The sequence below is a fragment of the Peromyscus californicus genome, unplaced genomic scaffold, assembly GCF_007827085.1.
Source record: "Peromyscus californicus insignis strain IS unplaced genomic scaffold, ASM782708v3 Scaffold_13__1_contigs__length_99412109, whole genome shotgun sequence".
NCBI lineage: Eukaryota > Metazoa > Chordata > Mammalia > Rodentia > Cricetidae > Peromyscus > Peromyscus californicus.
The window spans coordinates 84,786,538-84,805,752 of NW_026294424.1; the positions used below are offsets into that span (position 1 = coordinate 84,786,538).

The 19,215-nt window shown below is 45.0% G+C and overlaps 1 protein-coding gene across 1 annotated transcript; it reads left to right on the forward strand.

Moving 5' to 3' along the window:
• Positions 1–5,934: 5,934 nt before the first annotated feature.
• Positions 5,935–13,080, forward strand: Odaph (odontogenesis associated phosphoprotein). The gene is made up of 2 exons (XM_052735835.1): positions 5,935–5,944; positions 10,820–13,080. Exons 1-2 carry the CDS (start codon positions 5,935–5,937, stop codon positions 11,161–11,163), a joined length of 354 nt encoding a protein of 117 aa, XP_052591795.1. The 3' UTR covers positions 11,164–13,080.
• Positions 13,081–19,215: the final 6,135 nt, after the last annotated feature.

Sequence of the window (19,215 nt, forward strand, 5' to 3'; positions counted from 1 at the left end):
CCAGCCTGGTCTACAAAGCGAGTTCCAGGAAAGGCGCAAAGCTACACAGAGAAACCCTGTCTCAAAAAAAAAAAAAAAAAAAAAATTACCAAAACCACTTAGTAGCCAAACCAAGTTTCTTCAGTGTTTGAGTTTCCTGAAATTCTAAACATAGTTTTAAACTACCAGGAAGAAGGGACTGAGAGAGGGGGCAGGAAACTCACTGAGATTCCCCCACACAATGCAGGAGCCTGGCTTCCTGTGAAGGGCATGAATCCAAGGGGATGGGGACAGGTTTCACCCCCTACCCAAATCCTCTGAAGAAAGTATGAGACGTCCCAGACATGACATCACTGGCAAAGGAGCACTTGGTGGTGGTGGCCTTCATTATCTATAAATACCAGGCTCTTGTTTAGAAGCAACTGATTGATTAAATGCCTTCCTATGTGCCTACATGTATATTATATTAACAAACTGTCCTCTGTTGTTCAAGCTCACTGACGAGCTGGCTCTGGAGCGGGAGCTGCCCACCTGCTTCACACCCAAGCATGTTTGTCTCAAAGTAGTCTGTGAAGGTTGGGGATGGGCTGCCCTGCCTCACCTGTCATAGTGTGGGAGGAGAACAGAAAACAGCCGTATGGTGGTATTTTATTTGTACTGAAATGTGATTTTAATTGTATGTTAATAAATAAAGTTGCCCGGGAGTCAGAGCTAATAGCAAGCCAAAGCAGAGCTGGGCGTTCATGGCGCACGCCTTTAATCCCAGCACTTGGTAGGCAGAGCTAGGTAGATCTCTGTGTGTTCAAGGATACAGCCAGCACTGGAGACACACGCTCCAATGTGTGTCTGGAGGTCTGTACAGACAGGCAGTGACAAGGCAGTCAGTCACGTGGTTGGGTTTACAACCAATGAGAAGGCAGAACAGAAAGTCTATATAAAGACAAACAGACAGAAAGTAGGTCTCTTTTTTCAGAGAGGTCTCTTGGCTTAAGAGGCTAGCTACAGCAGGCGGGTAAGGCTCTTAGCTCTGACCTCTTGGCTTTCTTCTTTGCATCGGTTCTGTATTTCTTATTTAATAAGACAGTTGGTTACATCTATACAGCCGTAAGTAAAAATATTGTGTCTTCGAGGACCAGTGAAGATGAGCTGTTTCCAATGGATGTTAATAATACGTATCCCATGCTATTGTGCCTACTGTGAGAAAGAGAAACCAGAAGCTTGGCCATGGGAAGATTAGTCATGGAGAAAATCTCACTTTGAGAACTCCAGCCAACTGCCTCAACTTCCCCAATGGATTTTTGCTGGATGTTCATAAGCCCCCAAATCGATATTAACCTTTCTGCTGTTCATTCTTTTACTTGGAAGTCTCACCCAGGGGATGTTCTGCTCTGCCCCAGACTGTCTCTACTGGAAACTCCAGCAGGCTGGCTTAAAGCGGCTTCCCTGGCCAGTTTCTACTGGACGTTTGAGTTTCTGATTTGATGATATTTCTCTTTATGTTTTGTGTGTGTGTGTGTGTGTGTGTGTGATTTAATAAACTCACTCATTCAAAACTAAAAAGATTGTTACTAAAAATTATTCTCTGGACCACACAAAAGGGTACCTATCCACTAAGCCTCTGAAGTGGCATGTATATACATGAACGTAGAGGAAAGGTCATGTGTGTTAGTGTTCTCCAGAGAAGAAGAACGAATAAAACATGTATGTTAGGAGGGGGTCAGTTTCAAGAAGTCAGCTCATAAAGCTGTTAAAGCTGACAAGTTCAAAGTCCACAGGGTAGTCTGGGAGGACCGGAGAGCTGGAGAAAAACTTGCAAAAGAATTGCAATCTGAGGCTACCCTCGCCTTCAGGGGAAGGTCACACTTATCCTGGTACCCCTTTGCCTCTCCCTAATGACGTTCTCCTGCCCAACTACAACTGTCTTCACGCTGGCAGATACTATATTCAACCCTGCTGCTGCTTCAGGGCCTTCGCACTGGCTGTACCATCTGTCTGATTCACTCTTGCTCCAGACATCCACAGGCATGACTTCCCACTTCCCTCAAGTCTTTGTTCAGATACCATCTTTGAATTAAAATGCCAACCTGATCACATTCCTTACCTTGAACATTTTCATTTTCGTGTAGCATGTATTACAGGACATTTTAGCACACTTTGTTCCTGTGTTCTTTTACAGCCTGGGGATATAAACCACTGGGCAGGTATTTTTGTCTGTGCTCTGATCCTTCGGAGTAGTGTCTGATGTATCCTGGGCATGCAGCATGGTAGCACAAGCTTTTAGTTGCAGTTACTCAAGAGTGGAGATTATGGCCTACAAGTTCGAGACCAGCCTGGGCAACGTTGCGAGACCCTATCACCCCAAAACAAAAGCTGTTTAGAACTTTGTCAAGGACTGAAATCAAGCATGAAGGATTTTTTACTTTCTCATTTGTAGATGTTTGCCTTCTAAAATCCATCTTGATCCTCTGGTGGCATCTCTCTAGATTGTTACCCTTTAAATCCCAAGACTATGACTAAATCTGCTCTTCCTAAATGCTGAGAAAAGCACTATCAACGCAGTGTTTTGAGTGATTGGATGTTTTGGTAAATACAGCCTGCTAAGAGAGCAAATTCTGAATTGAAGTTATGATAATTTAATAATTAAAAAAAATGGGGCTGGAGAGATGGCTCAGAGGTTAAGAGCACTGGCTGCTCTTCCAGAGGTCCTGAGTTCAATTCCCAGCAACCACATGGTGGCTCACAACCATCTGTAATGTGATCTGGTGCCCTCTCCTGGCATGCAGACAGGACATTGTGTACAAAATAAAGAAATAAATCTTTAAAAAAAAAAACCAAAACCTACAAACACTGCCTTCCGCAGGCTAGCACAATAGTGTGAGCTTTGTGTTAATGGCTTTATTCACAGTTCTCCGAAGGAGGTACTTATAGTTCAAATTTTGAATGTCCCCAAATGCCCATATATTAAAGCCTTGGCCCCCAGCCTGGAGCACCACTGGCAGGTGGTGGGACCTTTACCGGATGGAGACTAGTGAATGGAAGTGAGGTCTCTGGGGGTGGTGCCCTTAAAGGGAATACTGAGACCTTAGCCCCTCCCCCTAGGCTTCCTAGTCACCATGAGATAAGCAGCTTGGGACCCTGCAATAATGTTCTCTCCACAGGTCCAAAAGCAACAGAAATAACTGAACAAGGACTAGAACCTCTGAAATTATGAGTCAAAAGAAATCTTTCTTCCTTATAAATTGATCAAGTATTTCATCACATGTAGAGGACCAGCCCCCACACTTATTTACCCCAGGAACTCTTGAAGAATGAGGGATAAGAGACTTAGTTAGAAATAGAGAGGAGAGGGAAACAGAGAGAAAACACAGGATAGATTCAAGCGGACCTGGATCCTTATCCACCCGCCCAGAACGTTATTCCAAAGGTCTGTTTATAACAATGCCAAGGGGTGGAGCAAAAGACCTCCTCCTTGCTAGTTACAGTCACGTGGTACCCAGGCCCGTGGTCCAATCAATCTCTTATGCAGCCCTGCTGGGTACAGCCATTAGGAGACCTAGTGGGCTCCAACAGTCTGGTCAGAGACAGAACACCAACTAGTACACACCCCACTTCAAAGATCGTAAGAATACCTACGTTTTGTTTGGTTTTTGAGACAGGGTCTCACTTACTGTGTTGCCTAGGCTAGTCTAGAATTCATGGGCTCCAGCCTTCCTCCCACCTCAGCCTCTCAAATACCTGTCACAATAGGCTAGAGCCACCGTGATGGCCAGAACAGACAACCAAATGGCAAGTGAGAAAAGGAAATGATATTAGAGGTTTCTTTTCTAACAACAGTCAGGCTCTTAATCACCTGTTACCAACTCCTGTCACTTTCTGCAACTGAAAGAATCCTCTCAGGAGACCAGCCGGGCACAGATGTGTCATGTTGTGGTGGCTTGGATAACAATGGCCTCCATATGTGCATATATTTAAATGCTTAGTCACCAGGGACTAGCAGGATTTGAAAGGATTAAAAGGATTAGGAGGTGTGGCCTTGCTGGAGGAAATGCGTCACTGGGGGTAGGCTTTGAGGTTTCCAAAGCCCAGGGATCTCTGTCTACAGATAAGTTTGTAGTTCTCAGCTACTCCTCCAGTGTTGCCATCCATGCTGCCATGCTTCCCACCATGATGAAAATGGACTAAACCTCTACAACTGTGAGCAAGCCCCCAATTAAATGCTTTCTTTTATAAGAGTTGTCTTAATCATGGTGTCTCTTCAGAGCAATAGAACAATGATCAAGACACATGGCCATCTTCTATGGGGGGCCCAAAACAGCTTGACCACACAGCTGCCATGACAGGCTTACTGGCAGGAAACACCTGGATTTAGGAAAAGCCAAAACCTGACACCACCCAGGGATGGGCCAGCATCTAAGGGGAAGAACCTGACATCTCAAACATTCCAACCATCCAGGTAGGATTAGATAAGATCGCCAGATGTCTCTGAACCTAGCACACACCTACTTCCCTTTTACAGATACCCCTAGACAAATGTCAGCCAATTAGGGTCCTGAACCCTAGAAATCCCCTCACCCTAACCTCTGCTATGATAAAAACCCTAACCCTGCCTGGGCTGCAGGCTCTCTGCTCTCACCACAGACAGAGGGACCAAGCTTTGAGCATGAAATAAAGGTTCTTTGCTTTTACATATGGGATTCAGTCTCCATGGTAGGTAGTCTTTTTTGGGGGGGTTCCCACAATCTGGACATAACACTTCCAAGCAAGTTGGTGAATTAGAAGAAAGTCTACAAAGAAGACTCACTAAGTTATATTCCCAGTTTTCCAGTTTTATTTAAACAGTGACCATAGTGGCCACAAGGAAAGACACCTTTCTAACCCTGTCCCTTTCCTCACTGGCAGACGCAGAGTAGAGAAGAATCATACATTTAGGTCAGAATCTAACAGCAGCCTCTTCAAACACCTGGGTCAGGAAACTTCTACATCTCCTCTTTTCTCATGTTTTGCTCCAGGAAGTCAAGCTATGTGGTGAGAAGCTGTGCTAAGTGCCTCCAGATGATTCCTTTCTGTGGGGTTTGAGTGAGAATGGCCCTAATAGTCTCATATATTTGAATGCTAGGTCTGAAGTTGGTGGAACTGTTTGGGAAGGGTTAGGAGGTGTGGTCTTGTTGGAGGCACTGTGTCACGAGGGGTGGGCTTTGAGGTTTCAAAAGCCCACACCGTTTCACTTAGCTCTATCTCTCTGTCTTGGGCCTGTGGATCAGATATAAGCTCTCAGCTACTGCTCCAGCACCATGTCTGCCTGTGGTTCTCAACCTGTGGGTCACAACTCTTATGGGTCGAAAGACACTTTCACAAGGGTCACATATCAGATATCCTGCATATCAGATATTTGCATTACTATTCATAACAGTAGCAAAATTACAGTTATGAAGTAGCAATGAAAATAATTTTGTGGCTGGAGTCCCTGCAACATGAGGTTTTGTATTAAAGGGTCACAGCATTAGGAAGGTTGAGAACGACTGCTCTGTGGCTTGCTTTGGTCACAGTGCTTTGTCACAGCAGTATAATAGTAACCAAGTACCTTCCTGTGCAGTTGGAGAACCACAGATACAAGTCAGGAGAAGGCAGTGAGGTGGGGGAGTGTTTGGAACTGGAAGGACAGCGAAGGAGAAGTTCCGAAATGAAGACGAGTGAACAGTGTTTGCCTGGCATTACAAGAAGCTTCGGGTTGATGAGCGCTGTCTGGCATTTCCTGGAGAATTTCTCACCCTCACACCAGAGGGCCAGGTGGTTGTGGTCCACTCTGCACACGCTAATTGCCTGAATCAGGCTGCTGGTGACTCACTCACTCTCCTTTAAAGCAGCCTTGGGTCCAGAGCAGTGTGAGTGCTCAGGGCAGAAGCCATGGCTCCTGGATTCCACTTCTGGGTCCTGGTCTGCTGGTTGGTGGTAACTATGGCAGAAGGTAAGAGTTTGGGTTTTTAATCTACTACTATGTGTGGGTGAAATAATTAATACCATATGGAAAGACAAATGTGGCTTCCATGATTACATAGTTCCATAAATTGGGAATGTTTAGATCTGCTATCATCAGCTCGTGTGGTTAAATGAAAGGCTGGATTTTCTCATCTGAAGATCTGAATCTGAGTCTCAGCATTTGCTCTGTGATTTGAGACACTTGTAACTTCCGTGAGCATTACACATGAATTTCTCATATGTAAAGTGACCCTATTAATATGCATTATTGTAGGGCTGAAGAGGACCATTGAGCTATATGCAAAACAAAAACCAGAAAACTCACATTAAAAGCACTACGCAAATGCCATTATTGTTACTATGGTTACCAAGCTAGCAATGCCAACCTGGAATGACAGCACTATCTGTGAGTTCAAGGCCAGCCTAGTATACTCGGCAAGTTCCATGATGGACAGCCAGGGCTGCGCAGTAAAACCACGTCCTCAAACAAATAAAAATATCATTTGAAATGTGAGAACTGATCTCTGAGCTTGGCAGCCTAGGTTCTAGGTCCTCACTCACTTCTCCTTGTCCTAGGACAGACTGCCCAACAGGGTCACATGTGTCCCACATTCCCTCTGCCCTCGCCCATCCATAGCAGCGGCTGCTCCTTTCCTGCTTTACACCTGCTTTCTGCAATTCTGCTTCAAGTAGCAGCACTTAAATGTGACTATACTATTGCTCTTGCAAGTCTTTCTTAAGACATATTACTTTAAAATAACGGGTTTTTTTTCTCTGACATCTTTGGATTGTCGTTACAATCAATACATCCCCTACCATGATGCTCCACTCCACTCTGTACTGAAAATCTGTATATATGTAGTATCTTCCCAGTCCCCAGAGGCAGGCACTGTGTCTGTCTTCTCTGCATTTAGTTCGGCACCTGACATGCGACATGCTCACTGTTGAACCGACTTCACTTACAACATACTGAAAGGGGCCAGTAGGACATTTTCTGGGCTCTAAATTCTGTATCTTTCAAAGGAGGGATTTGACAAAAAAGACTCAACTGTTCTCTGAGTCTACAAAAATGAATTAAGTTACAATCACTATGAATCAGTTAACCACGGCACTGACATTTCTTTGTGGTTAAAGTCTGAAAGGGCGTGGGAATTCTAAGACTCCAGGTGCTCTGTAAGGGAAGAATGGTGTACGTAGACATCAAGTCCCAAGCTTGCGTCTCTAAAAATCATGACAGTTCACTACAAAACAGCTATTGTCTGCCCAGTTAACCACAGAGTACAGGTAATTATAAAAAGATCTTCTCATCGTTCCTTTTTTTTTCCAAAAGTGCTAGGTTTTGGGTATGTTATAAATTTCATGTCTAGACTATAATAAGCCTATTTAAAATTGAAACCCAAACTCCAAACAACATTTTGGCTTTTATTGTACAGTACTTCAATTTTAAATATAAATTATTATCTAAAATAGGAATTAAGTGCTCACTGAGTACCACAAAAACACTGAGAAGAACAGCCAGTGTCTGCCTAGCCATTTAGTGAGTGCACCAAGTATCACTAGTAACACTGTCATCCGGAAGTGTCCCCGGTACTAAGGACATCAGCAGTGGCCAACAGAGTCAATAATCCCTTGTCTTCAAGGTCCTACACTTACACAACTATGTACTTTAGTCCTATCCTCACCTTGATGCACAGATCATGTATAAAATATCAGCATGTAGACCTAAGAACTGGAGCCTGTGCTGCTAAAAATCCTTCTACAGCATCCCCAACCATAACAACTAACAATGATGATAGCTAACTTACTAAATGTGTACTGTGCAACGAAAAACTTTCAGGACCATGAGTATCTTATTTTGGATAGTCTCAGAAGCCCGTTGGATAGGCCATATTATTCTTTCCATCTTACAAATAAGGAGAAAGCCTCCGGGGTGAGGAGATCTGCCCATTCTCACAATATTAGAAGCAGAACTTGGGGATCCTGCCTCTGGAGCATCACACTGCCCTGCCTCTCCAGTTGTTTTCAATCAGCATTCAAAGATGTGACCTACTTTGATCTTGTTAAGTTTTTCGGGATGCTTATCTTTGACACCCAGTGCTTTTGCCGGTATGGCAGTGTGTGATGGGTGGGAAATATGTGTTAATCATCACACTGTCCCCAACAGGTAGGAATACAGCAACTCTTGCAATTATAGAAATGGAGATTTCTCTCGATTGGTTTAGTTCTTCCACAGGCACTGAGGTAGGGCCAGTGGGTAGCTCAGGAATGATAGCCGCATCACTGACAAGTGCGATGCTGGTGAGCCAAGGCTGCTATGGAAGCTCTTGCCAGGGGCCATCACCCAGCCTTCAGGCAGAGAAGACCTCCCTAAGGAGATCTCACTTGGGGACTAGATGAGAGATCTAGGGGAAAGAGGTCGAAAGTGGAACTCTAGACATCTGGAACCAGATGTTAAGCCCAGGAATATTAGGGCTCTGCTAAAGTAGCATTTGTAGAGTGGAGGAGACAGTCGCTGTGGAAGTGGTCGAACATGTACATCATTCACAGCAAAAGGAAATGTACTTTAGTCCTATCCTCACCTTGATGCACAGATCTTTAACAAAAGGAAAACCTAAAAAGTTCATGGCAGATCGCCCAGTTTTCTCTCTGAAATGTGACATTAAGTCATCTTGGGGAGGTAGAATTCTTCAAATAATGACTAGAGTTTTGGAGGCAGTTTGAGGAGAAAACAAAGAGACTGACAGGAAGTGGGTTGAACAAGGTCAAAGGGAGGACAGATGGGCAGGGTCAGTGGAGCCAGGGGACAAAGCACAGATGGCCTCAGTTTCCACTGGCAGTTTTGACTTTGTAACATAAGGCAGGTTCCAAACCAACTCCCAGGGCTCTTACATTTGATTTCTAGTGAGGTTTGTATTTTTATTTTATGTGTATGGGTGTTCTGCCTGCATGTGTGTCTGCATACCACCTGCATGCCTGGTACACAAGAGGACTAGAAGAGGGTGTTAGATTCCTGAACTAGAGTTATCGGGGGTTATACGCCACCATGTGTGTGCTGGGAATCAAACTTGGGTCCTCTGAAAGAGTGGCCAGTGCTCTTAGCCACTGAGCCATTGCTTCAGTCATGGTTCTTACATTTCAGAACACTTGTGTTTCTATGTAGTGACCCAATATAATCGCCATGTGATGAGTTTACTGGGAAAATATCCAAGTATGTTTATATGGTTTTGTCGACTGCCTCGTGTGGGTGATAGAGGCAAGCAGCACCTTGATCTTGGGCCCTGGAGGAGTCCCAGAAGAGAGTACTAAACTACAGGACAGCCTGGGAGAAAATCTGCCTGCCATGCTCTAGCCCCCAATCACCACGGAATTTAGAGAATAGCTTCAGGTATCAAGAAATAAGATGATGGGGCTGGAGAGATGGCTCAGTGATTAAGAGCACTGACAGCTCTTCCAGAGGACCCAGGTTCAATTCCCAGCACCCACAAGGCGGCTCACTGCCATCTGTAACTCCAGTAGTTCTAATTCCTCGGTGACTAGCTAGTGAGTGTGTTGAGTATCTACCAACAGCCCAATCAGCCATACCCAGGCATTCAAGATTGACATTTCTAAGAATTGTGAATGGAAAAGGAACTAAGGACTCTAGTAGTTAGATAAGCACATGCAGTGCAACCCAGAAGCTCAAATCATCTGTCCTAAAGAGGGAGAGGACCTAGTTGTCCTTAAATTCATCAGAACTCTCAGCTTCCTGTGGGATGCTCATGTTTCCACCGTTCACGTCTGCCCAGTCTTCGCCTGTCTATATTGATATGTTCTGAGCCAAAGAACTCTGCACAGCAAAGACCAACTCAACTGGGTGATTCAAGCCTGGGAAGACCTGACACTTGGCTACATTCATATTTCTTCTCAAAAATGAGTTGTCTGCCCTTTTTTTTGGATTTTCGAGACAGGTTTTCTCTGTGTAACAGCCCTGGCTGTCCTGGAACTCATTTGTAGATCAGGCTGCCCTTGAATTCACAGAGATCTGCCTGCCTCTGTTTCCTGACTGCTAGGATTAAAAGGAATGTGCTACCACTGCCCAGCTTATTTTCTTAATAGTAAATAAATTCTTTTTTTTATTTCAATGAGTTTTCCTTATTTTGTTATAAGTCATATAAAAAATGCCCTCTAATCTTAAAAGTACAGCTTCACCACATTTTATACCTGTGTGTGTGTGTGTGTGTGTGTGTGTGTGTGTGTGTGTATGTCTGCGTGTGTATGTTACATATATCCAAATCTACTTAATAACCATCAAGATCAAGGTGTAGAACATTGCTGAAGAGTTTCTTGGTTAATCCCTCCATGAAACGACTTTTGGGCTGACCCTCTGCTCCATACTGGTCTGCTTTATTTTTTAACCGTAGCTTCCATTTGCTTACTCTTGAACTTTATATAAATGGACTCTTACAATGTGCATCCTTTCTGTCTAATTTTCTTTGTTCAACAGACATGGATTCATCTGGGTTTCTAGATAATGGCTGTTATTCCTTTTCATTCCTGGAGACTGTTTCATTGTGTGACTACACATGGTTTATTTAGCTAGTCTCCTGTTGATAGGCGTTTGGATCGTTTAGGCTGCTATGAACAAGCTTGAACTAGTATCTTTGGATAAATACGCATGTATTTCTTTGGGGTCAGTTCCCCAGATGGAAATGGGGACCATTAGGTGTGTCCATGCTTCGTTTCCTCGGACCACTGCAGTTCACTTTAGTCATGCTTTAAAATGTCTCCGAGTTCCTCTTCGCATCCCTCTCCCACCCTCACCCCGAGGCATCTTTCTCCGCTTCTGTTGCCGGGCCCAGCTTGACCTACGTTTTCATTTCCACAGGACAAGATGTCGTCACCCCTCCTGACAGCTCACCAAATAACGTGAACCCTACAGACTGCCAGATCGTCACACTCACCCCTCCGCCGCCCTCCACAAGGAAGCCTACCTTAACCAGGGTCCAACCCAACCCGAGGACACCCCGGTGGGTGTGGCTTTATTTTCCACCAAGAAGGCCGGGCTTCTACCCGAGGCTTCCTAATGGACCTTTCCTCCTTCCAAACTACAACCACCGCTTCCCATTCCGTCCTTTCTTCCCGCCACGAGGTGGACCGAATGCTGGGAGGTACTTCCTCGGAGGACTGCTCCAGAGTAGAAGCTCATCTGAGGAAAGCGTAGAGAAGTGAGAAGCCCAAACACACTCAACGAAAGAACCGAAGACAATGAAATCGTTTCTCTCTCCAGTCTACAATCACCGCGTTAGAAAACTAAACACCCTCAGTGCCATTCAGTAGATTGTTGTGGGTTTTGTTGTTGTTGTTGTTTGGTCAACAATGAAGAGATCGGATTACACATTTTTGTTTACAAAACCTGGCAGTAACAGATTCATTATTACCCCACAGGATGTTAATGCAAATAAAATCTAAAGATGGGCTGTTCCAATAATTTCTATCCATACTTAGACACCAGCAGTATTAATTAACCCACTCTTTCAAATTAGAGTGGAAGACATTTTAAAGAGACCATTATGAGCCAGATGCAGAAATTAAAGACACTGGGAAACATAGAGAGTAGGTAGATCTACAAAGTGAACTTTAAAAGGAATTCTAAAGCTTAAAGCAAACAGCCTTCTAGAGAATGTGGCCCTAGGTAAAACTTTAATTGTACACTGAACTACCAAACCCAAATTATTTGAACTGTAACGTCCTTTCTTTTTTCTTTCTTTCTTTTTTTTTTGGGGGGGGGGGTGTTTCTTCAAGACAGGGTTTCTCTGTGTAGCTTTGGAGCCTGTCCTGGAACTCACTCTATAGACTAGGCTGGCCTGGAACTCACAGAGATCCGCCTGCCTCTGCCTCCCAAGTGCTGGGATTAAAGGCGTGCGCCATCACTGCCCGGCCTAACTTTCTTTGTTAACTACTTGGGCATATTAATTTGCTAAATACTTCACTGTTTCTCCTGTAATCATCACATAGTCACAGGTAAATGAAATACTTCCCTTCAAACTTTCAGCATGGTTCTAACCAAAAGCTTAGTTTAAAAATTACCTGGATGTTAGTAAACTCCAACTCAACTGTGGGGACCTTGCGCTCTCAGGTGAACGACAACCGTACCCTTGTCTGTTTGACGGCTACAAAGCCCACCTCTTGCTTGCATTACTCAGCTTGCCTGTGTCCTGGGAACCTGGGCTCTGTGCGTGTGGCCAGTGGCTTCCACGTGTTCTCAAGAATTATGCACAAATGATGCTGTCACTGCTGCTACAAAGGAAAACAACAACAACATACTAACACAAATGCATGCGAACTCTGGAAATGGACACCCAGGACCAGAAGACAGGGTTGTCTGTCATGCCAGCATGCTTCCTCCCTGCCTCAAATGACGAAAGGAAAAATGCAGCCATCGTCGCAACCGGTGTAAGAGCAGACATTTCCTTCCGATTTATAGGTTCAGGTTAAAACCTATCTGAATCCTCCTCAAGAAACTATATTTTGAAATAAACTTGACACGTTCCCCGTTTGTGGGGAGGAAAGAAAAACAAACCAGAAAAAAGACCACCCTTTGGCAAACGTGAAGAAAGATGAAGATTTAGATTTTGACTCCGTTTCTCTTCCTGTGCGCCTATGTACTTGGCATGCTCCCCGCACCCAACTGTCTCAAACCTGGGTTTTGACTGGGGCTTTCTTTCTCCCAACATTAGAAGTTCTGCAATTAAAAATCAACAGTTCTGGGCCTGTGGGAGACAGCCTAGCAGGTAAAGGAACTTGCTGCGCAAGTTTGGTTGCTTAAGTGTGAACACACAGAACCCACAGAAGGTTGTGGAGAGAACTGTCTATACACATCGTCTTCCGACCTCCGTGTTTACACTGCGGCACATGTGCCTCCCCATAACACACACACTTCTCACACACACACAACAATAATAATAAACACAAGTTTAAAATGCAGCAGTTCTGAGATCTAGCCCCTGACAAGGCCTTGTTAGGTGGTAGGCAAACCTCGGGTCACCCACTGAGGGCGACTGACAGCTTCAATATGTCCATCATCGGGTCTATTGCTGAAAGTGGGCGAATCGTGCAGGGTTTTACAGAAAGCTCTTCAGATAACGAGATGAAACACCAACCCTTTCCCTACACACGGGTGAAGGTGCCTCTGTGAGAGGCAGCACACGTTTGCAATAAAAGCATAAGCTTTTGTGACTTGAACACGCTTTGTGTCATTTCTTCAGCTTCATAAATTTTGCTTTTAAAATATGGTGGCTCCTGGCTAGTTTGTTGAGCCGGGGGCCAGTCTTGGGCCATCGATGCCTCATGGTAAACTAGTTTCTCCAATGCATTCCTTTGAACATGCAGCTGGTTTTGAAGCAAAAAGGGTCTTTCAGAGGGATATGGTCATTCTTTAATGTATCTTTGTCTTTGAGGCAAGAATAACCCAGGTAAGTCTGTTCTGGTTGTGTTCCATACAGATAAGCTCAATTTAACCCTAAAACAAACGCAAATGGAGGGACATTTTCAAAACCAGTATCTTCAAAATTGTTGTCATGAAAGGTGAAAGTTGAAGACGCAGGTCTCTTGTCACTGCACACTACAGGTATGTGCCATCCCTGGTAGATCCCAGAGTGGGAAGGCCAGGGAGGTGGCCGTAAGGGACTCAGACACCTGGCAAATTTAGAATATGAACAATGCATCTGGTAACGATGTTATATCAGTTAAATTTCTGAATTTGCTAATTCTGAAAGAGAGTATCATGTTCTCAGGCAGGCGATCCTGAGGCATTTGATGGAGAATGGGAGCTGGTGCATGCTTTTAACCTTTCAGGAGATTGAAAACAAACTTTTCTCCATTTTGCTGCAAATATAGTTCTCATTCAGTGACTTTAGAGGGTAAGCTGGTAGCTAGAGACAGAGAAACCTGCACTTAATTTTTCAAACTTTTCTCAGCAGCATTAATTACTTAAAAAACAAAAAAACTAGGGTTAGGGACAGGGCTGAAGAAATGGCTTGCTGCTCTTACAGAGGGTTCAATTTCTAGAACCCACACAGTGACTAACAACTGTCTGTAACCAGTCCCAGGGGATCTGAGGCCCTCTTCTGGCTTCTGTGGGCACCAGGCATGAATGTGGTACACATACATACATGTAGGCAAAACACCCATACACATAAACTCAAAATAAATATTCTTTAAAACTCTGAGTCCAATCCTCTTTGTAAAGCCCCTCTGTGGGGGTTGGGGGGGGACTGGAAAGATGGCTCAGCGGTTAAGAGCACTGACTGCTCTCCCAAAGGATGAGGGTTCAAATTCCAGCACCCACACGGCAGCTAAGAACTGTCTATAACTCCAAGATCTGACACTCTCACACAGACTCATCAGCAGGCAAAACATCAATGAACATAAAATAAAATTAAAAAAAAAAAAAAAAACAAAAACCAGGGCTGGAGAGATGGCTCAGGGGTTAAGAGCACTGCCTGCTCTCTCACAGGTCCTGAGTTCAATTCCCAGCAACCACATGGTGGCTCACAACCATCTGTAATGAGATCTGGTGCCCTCTTCTGGCATGCAGGTATACATGCAGGCAGAACACTGTATACATGATAAATAAATAAATCTTAAAAACAAAAACAACCCTCTGCAGGAACAGGTCAAGACCTAAGTCTATGGGTGGGGAGTATGGCTCAGTAGCAGAGTGTCCCCCAAGGAATCAGGACCTCCCCCCAGCGCTGGTGCACAAAAGACAAGGGTTCATTACATGTTCTGCATAAAATCAACAGTTTAACTTTGGAAATGTCTCACAATTTCTTCCACTCAAAGAATCAGACACTGCTCTGCTCAGGACATGGGGGGGGAGGGGTACTGTCATGAAACACAGCAGAAGTCTGTTAAAGCCCCCGGGTCTCCATCTTAGCAACACTTGCCTCTTTCCCATCCTTCCTGACTCAGTTTCCTTCAGTGATGTTTCTGCTTTGAGAAGTGGACTAAAGACTTAATTTTTAGACATAAAATAGATGACAGTTTCCTCTAAAACATTCTGCTGAGCAGTTTTAAAACTGAGAATTTCAGTGGACTGATGGCAGCTGGATTTTCTAACTGCCATCAGGGCTGGGTCTACATTATGCAAATTAGCAGAATCGAGGGAGAAAGCTGAGGCCAGTGTGGATTCTCTTTCCAATTTCCATTCACTCTGAGGACTGACTTACATTCTACCACTGCCTTACACGACACACTTGAGAACCGTGTTTCCAGTCAGTCCTGAAGACAGTCAGAGCCTTGAGAGACTGGTACTCTCAAAGTGGCCTGCTCAGCATTCCTGTCCCTCTGCCTCCGGCCATGTCCCCAGCTTCATTTTGGGAAGCAAATCTACTTTCGTGACTCCGTCAACTCATTGTCTTGCATTCAGAGCTCTTGATGATGTCCACGTAGCAGGCTTTCTTTTGGGCCACCAACAAGCTCCCAAATCATGACACGGTTATGAACGCTTGGCCTTAGCTTAGGCTCATTCCTTGTTAGCTCTTGTAACTTATTTTAACTTGTTTCTCTTCATCTACGTCATGCCTCAGGGATTTTTACCTTTCTTTCATTCTGTATGTCCTACTCTGTGTCTGCCTGGCAGCTGGCTGGTTAGCCCGGCATCTTCCTCTCTTTCTCCCTCCTTCTCTCTCTCCCTCTTGAGCCTAGATTCCTCCTCCTACTTATTCTCTCTGCCCACCCGCCCGCCCGCCCTCTCCTGCCTAGCTATTGGCCATTCAGCTTTTTATTAGACCAATCAGTTGCCTTAGGCAGGCAAGGCAACACATCTTTACATCGTTAAACAAACACAGCATAAACACAACTTTACAAAGTTAAACAAATGCAACATAAACAAATGTAACACATCTCTGCCTAGTTGAAGTAATATTCCACAAAACGTCCACAGCTCTTTATCATCACGTCCACTTTCCCAACCAGTCACTGTTCTGCCTTGCTGACCTAGGAGTCCCAGCCACCTAATGGCATCTGGGGAGCCCTGATAATCACAAAGGCTGTGAGGAGATTATGACCACCCAGGCTTCTTTGTCCCCAGTGTGTTTCATGAACTCCTGGAGCCTGGATAAATAGTGTGCTCACGGTGCTCATTGGGGAGCCCCACTGTACTGGCATTGCCCACTGGGGAGCCCCACTGCACTGGCATTGCTCACTGGGGAGCCCCACTGCACTGACATAGCTCACTGGGGAGCCCCACTGCACTGACAGTGCTCACTGGGGAGCCCTACTGCACTGGCATTGCCCACCGGGGAGCCCCACTGCACTGGCATTGCCCACTGGGGAGCCCCACTCCACTGGCAATGCCCACTGGAGAGCCCCACTCCACTGGCAATGCCCACTGGGGAGCCCCACTGCACTGGCATTGCTCACTGGGGAGCCCCACTGCACTGACATAGCTCACTGGGGAGCCCCACTGCACTGACAGTGCTCACTAGGGAGCCCTACTGCACTGGCATTGCCCACCGGGGAGCCCCACTGCACTGGCATTGCCCACCGGGGAGCCCCACTGCACTGGCATTGCCCACCGGGGAGCCCCACTGCACTGGCATTGCCCACCGGGGAGCCCCACTGCACTGGCAATGCCCACCGGGGAGCCCCACTGCACTGATGGAATCTCCTGATGCCCCGTTATGGTGTTCCCAGGCCATCTAAGTTCAGTGACTGACTACACCTCACCACGCTGTGCCTTCACAAGAACAAACACACACAGAGAAGAGTGCTGTGGAGATGCTCAGTGAGCTAGGTTCCCAGCACCTCTAACTCCAGCTGCAGAGGCTCTGATGCCTCTCACATCCATGCGCACCCATACACATGTGCACGGACCCACACACAGACACACACACATCCACATACACACGATTAAATCTACAATAATAAGAAAATGACCATTTTCCGATGCTCGGACAAAAGGGAACAGATATTAGCTCTCACATAAAATTCATCACAGGTTTTAGCATTTCCCCCCTTGGGAGAGATATGACTTCTGTTGAGTGGGGCTTTACTGCCACCTCGTGGAATACGGCTTGGCAGAACCCAGCATCCTGCACAGAGCCCCCTGCAGCAATGAGCTCTCCTTAGGTAATTCCTGCCCAGGTGGAATTCCGACTTCCCCCTCCAGTCTAGAAGTGCTTATTTCTCATCATGGCATTTTTTGCCCAGGACCCAGCACAGGGATTGGACTCTGTCCCCTTTTCTTTCCTCTAACTAGGTTGCATTAATATTAATTTTTGACCCACAACATATTTTAATGTATTCATATTACATATAGATATTACCTGAATTTGACATTTTTCTTTATTGGGGGAAGAGGGTAGGAAAAACATCTACAGAGAAAAAAAATCTCCAATATTCATATTCAAGCACAAGTCTTCTTTGATCTCTTCTTTCTCAAGATCTTTCATATATTTAATTTATAAGAATTCAAATAGCCAGTAAATATATAGAAAAAATTCAAAAATGTGAAAATATCTGTAACAGTAGCAATAACCAGGAAAGTGTAAATCAAAGAGAGGTCATTTCCAGCCATCAGATTAATCAAAATAAAATTTATTAATATTAGCTAGGGACTGGAGAGATGGCTCAGTGGCTAAGAACTGACTGTTCTAGCTGGGTTTGAATCCCAGCACCCACACGTCAGCTCACAACCATCTGTAAGGACAATTCAGGGGTATCCAAAACCCCTTCTAACCTCCACAGACACCAGGCACACAGGGTGCACAGACATCCATTCAGGTAAAACATCCATACACATAAGATTAAAATAATTTTAAAAGAACAACCACAACATCTAATGTAAAAAAAAAAAAAGTGTTTACCTAGTGAGGGTAAGAATATAATTTGGTACAGTCTTTTTGGAGGATAATTTGGCAGAATCAATCGAGATTTTGTTTTGTTTTTGAGACATGGATAGTTTCACTAGGTAGGCCAGGCTGGCCTTGAACCAGAACTCTCCCACATACCTTTTATAGCATCAAAATATTGATCTCTGGGTGACAGGAGTCATAAGCCTAAGCGACCCTTGACACACACGTCGCCATATTTGGGCTTCTCTCCTCTTTTCCTAGATCTAGGCCTTGCTTAAGTCTGCATAGCACCAGAACCTCTTCTCAGAGATCAGGTGACCGCGCTGCAGTTAGGCAGTTAGGCAAGAGTAGATAGATAACCCCCAGAGCAACATTCCCTGCTGGCTGAACAACCCATGAGTAAAGTCCCCTCCCTGCTTGCACCCCCCCCCCTTTGCCCCTGCCTATATATGCCTTGAGAGGAAAATAAAATTTTGGAACGTGATCAGACGTCCTGTCTTGCTCTCATTCTTTGTGTCTCTTGTCCCTCTCATTCGCCGGCCCTCCCTTCAGGTCCCCGTTGAGGACCCCGCTGGCCGGGGCATCTGGGGACCACTGGGACTGTTTCTCCGACATCCTCTCTCACCTTCATCCCTTTGGAGAGGTCATGTGATTCCACGGATACATTGCTATTAGCACAGCCAGCAGAATCCCAGTTCCTTTCACTTCCATTAATGAAGGAAAGAATTTAGCAGAAAATCAGTACCCAGTATCCCATGAGAGGAGCTTTGCTTAATGACTAAGAAAACATCTCATTTCTTCCTTTAAAAGTGGACAAGGATGCAAGTAATACCAGGAGTCTAAGCTCATATTACCTGTTTAATTTTTTATTTTATGTGTATGGGTAGTTTTCCTACATAGATGTCTGTATGCCACTTGTGTGCCTGGAAGCTGTGGAGGCCAGAAGAGGGCATGAGGTCCCCAGGAACTGGAGTTACGGGCAGTTGTGTGCTGGCATGTGGGTGCTGGAAATTGAACCCAGGTCCTCTGGAAGAACAGACAGAGCTCAGAACCATTGAACCATCTCTCTAGCCCCCAGCTCTTATTATCTAAATAAAGGGTTAATAAATTAATTTCTGCTGTAAATAATTATAAGCATAATTTATGTCAACAAACACCCGTTGGCTTTCTTACAAAGTAAGTTCTTTAAGCCTAGGTTTACACAAAATATGAACATATCTCTGCTTTCAGTTGCTATTCTTATTACTACATTAATATGGTCTGGTGCCAAATTTTGAGAGACAAAGACGAATCAGCAGGGTGGTGACAGTACACTATTCCTGTCCACTGCCTGGGGGCTCATCCTAGTCTAGGGACAGGGAAGTGTGGGGACTCAAGACACAATGTTTTCATTCCCCTAGGGGGCTCTATGTTAACTGATGCA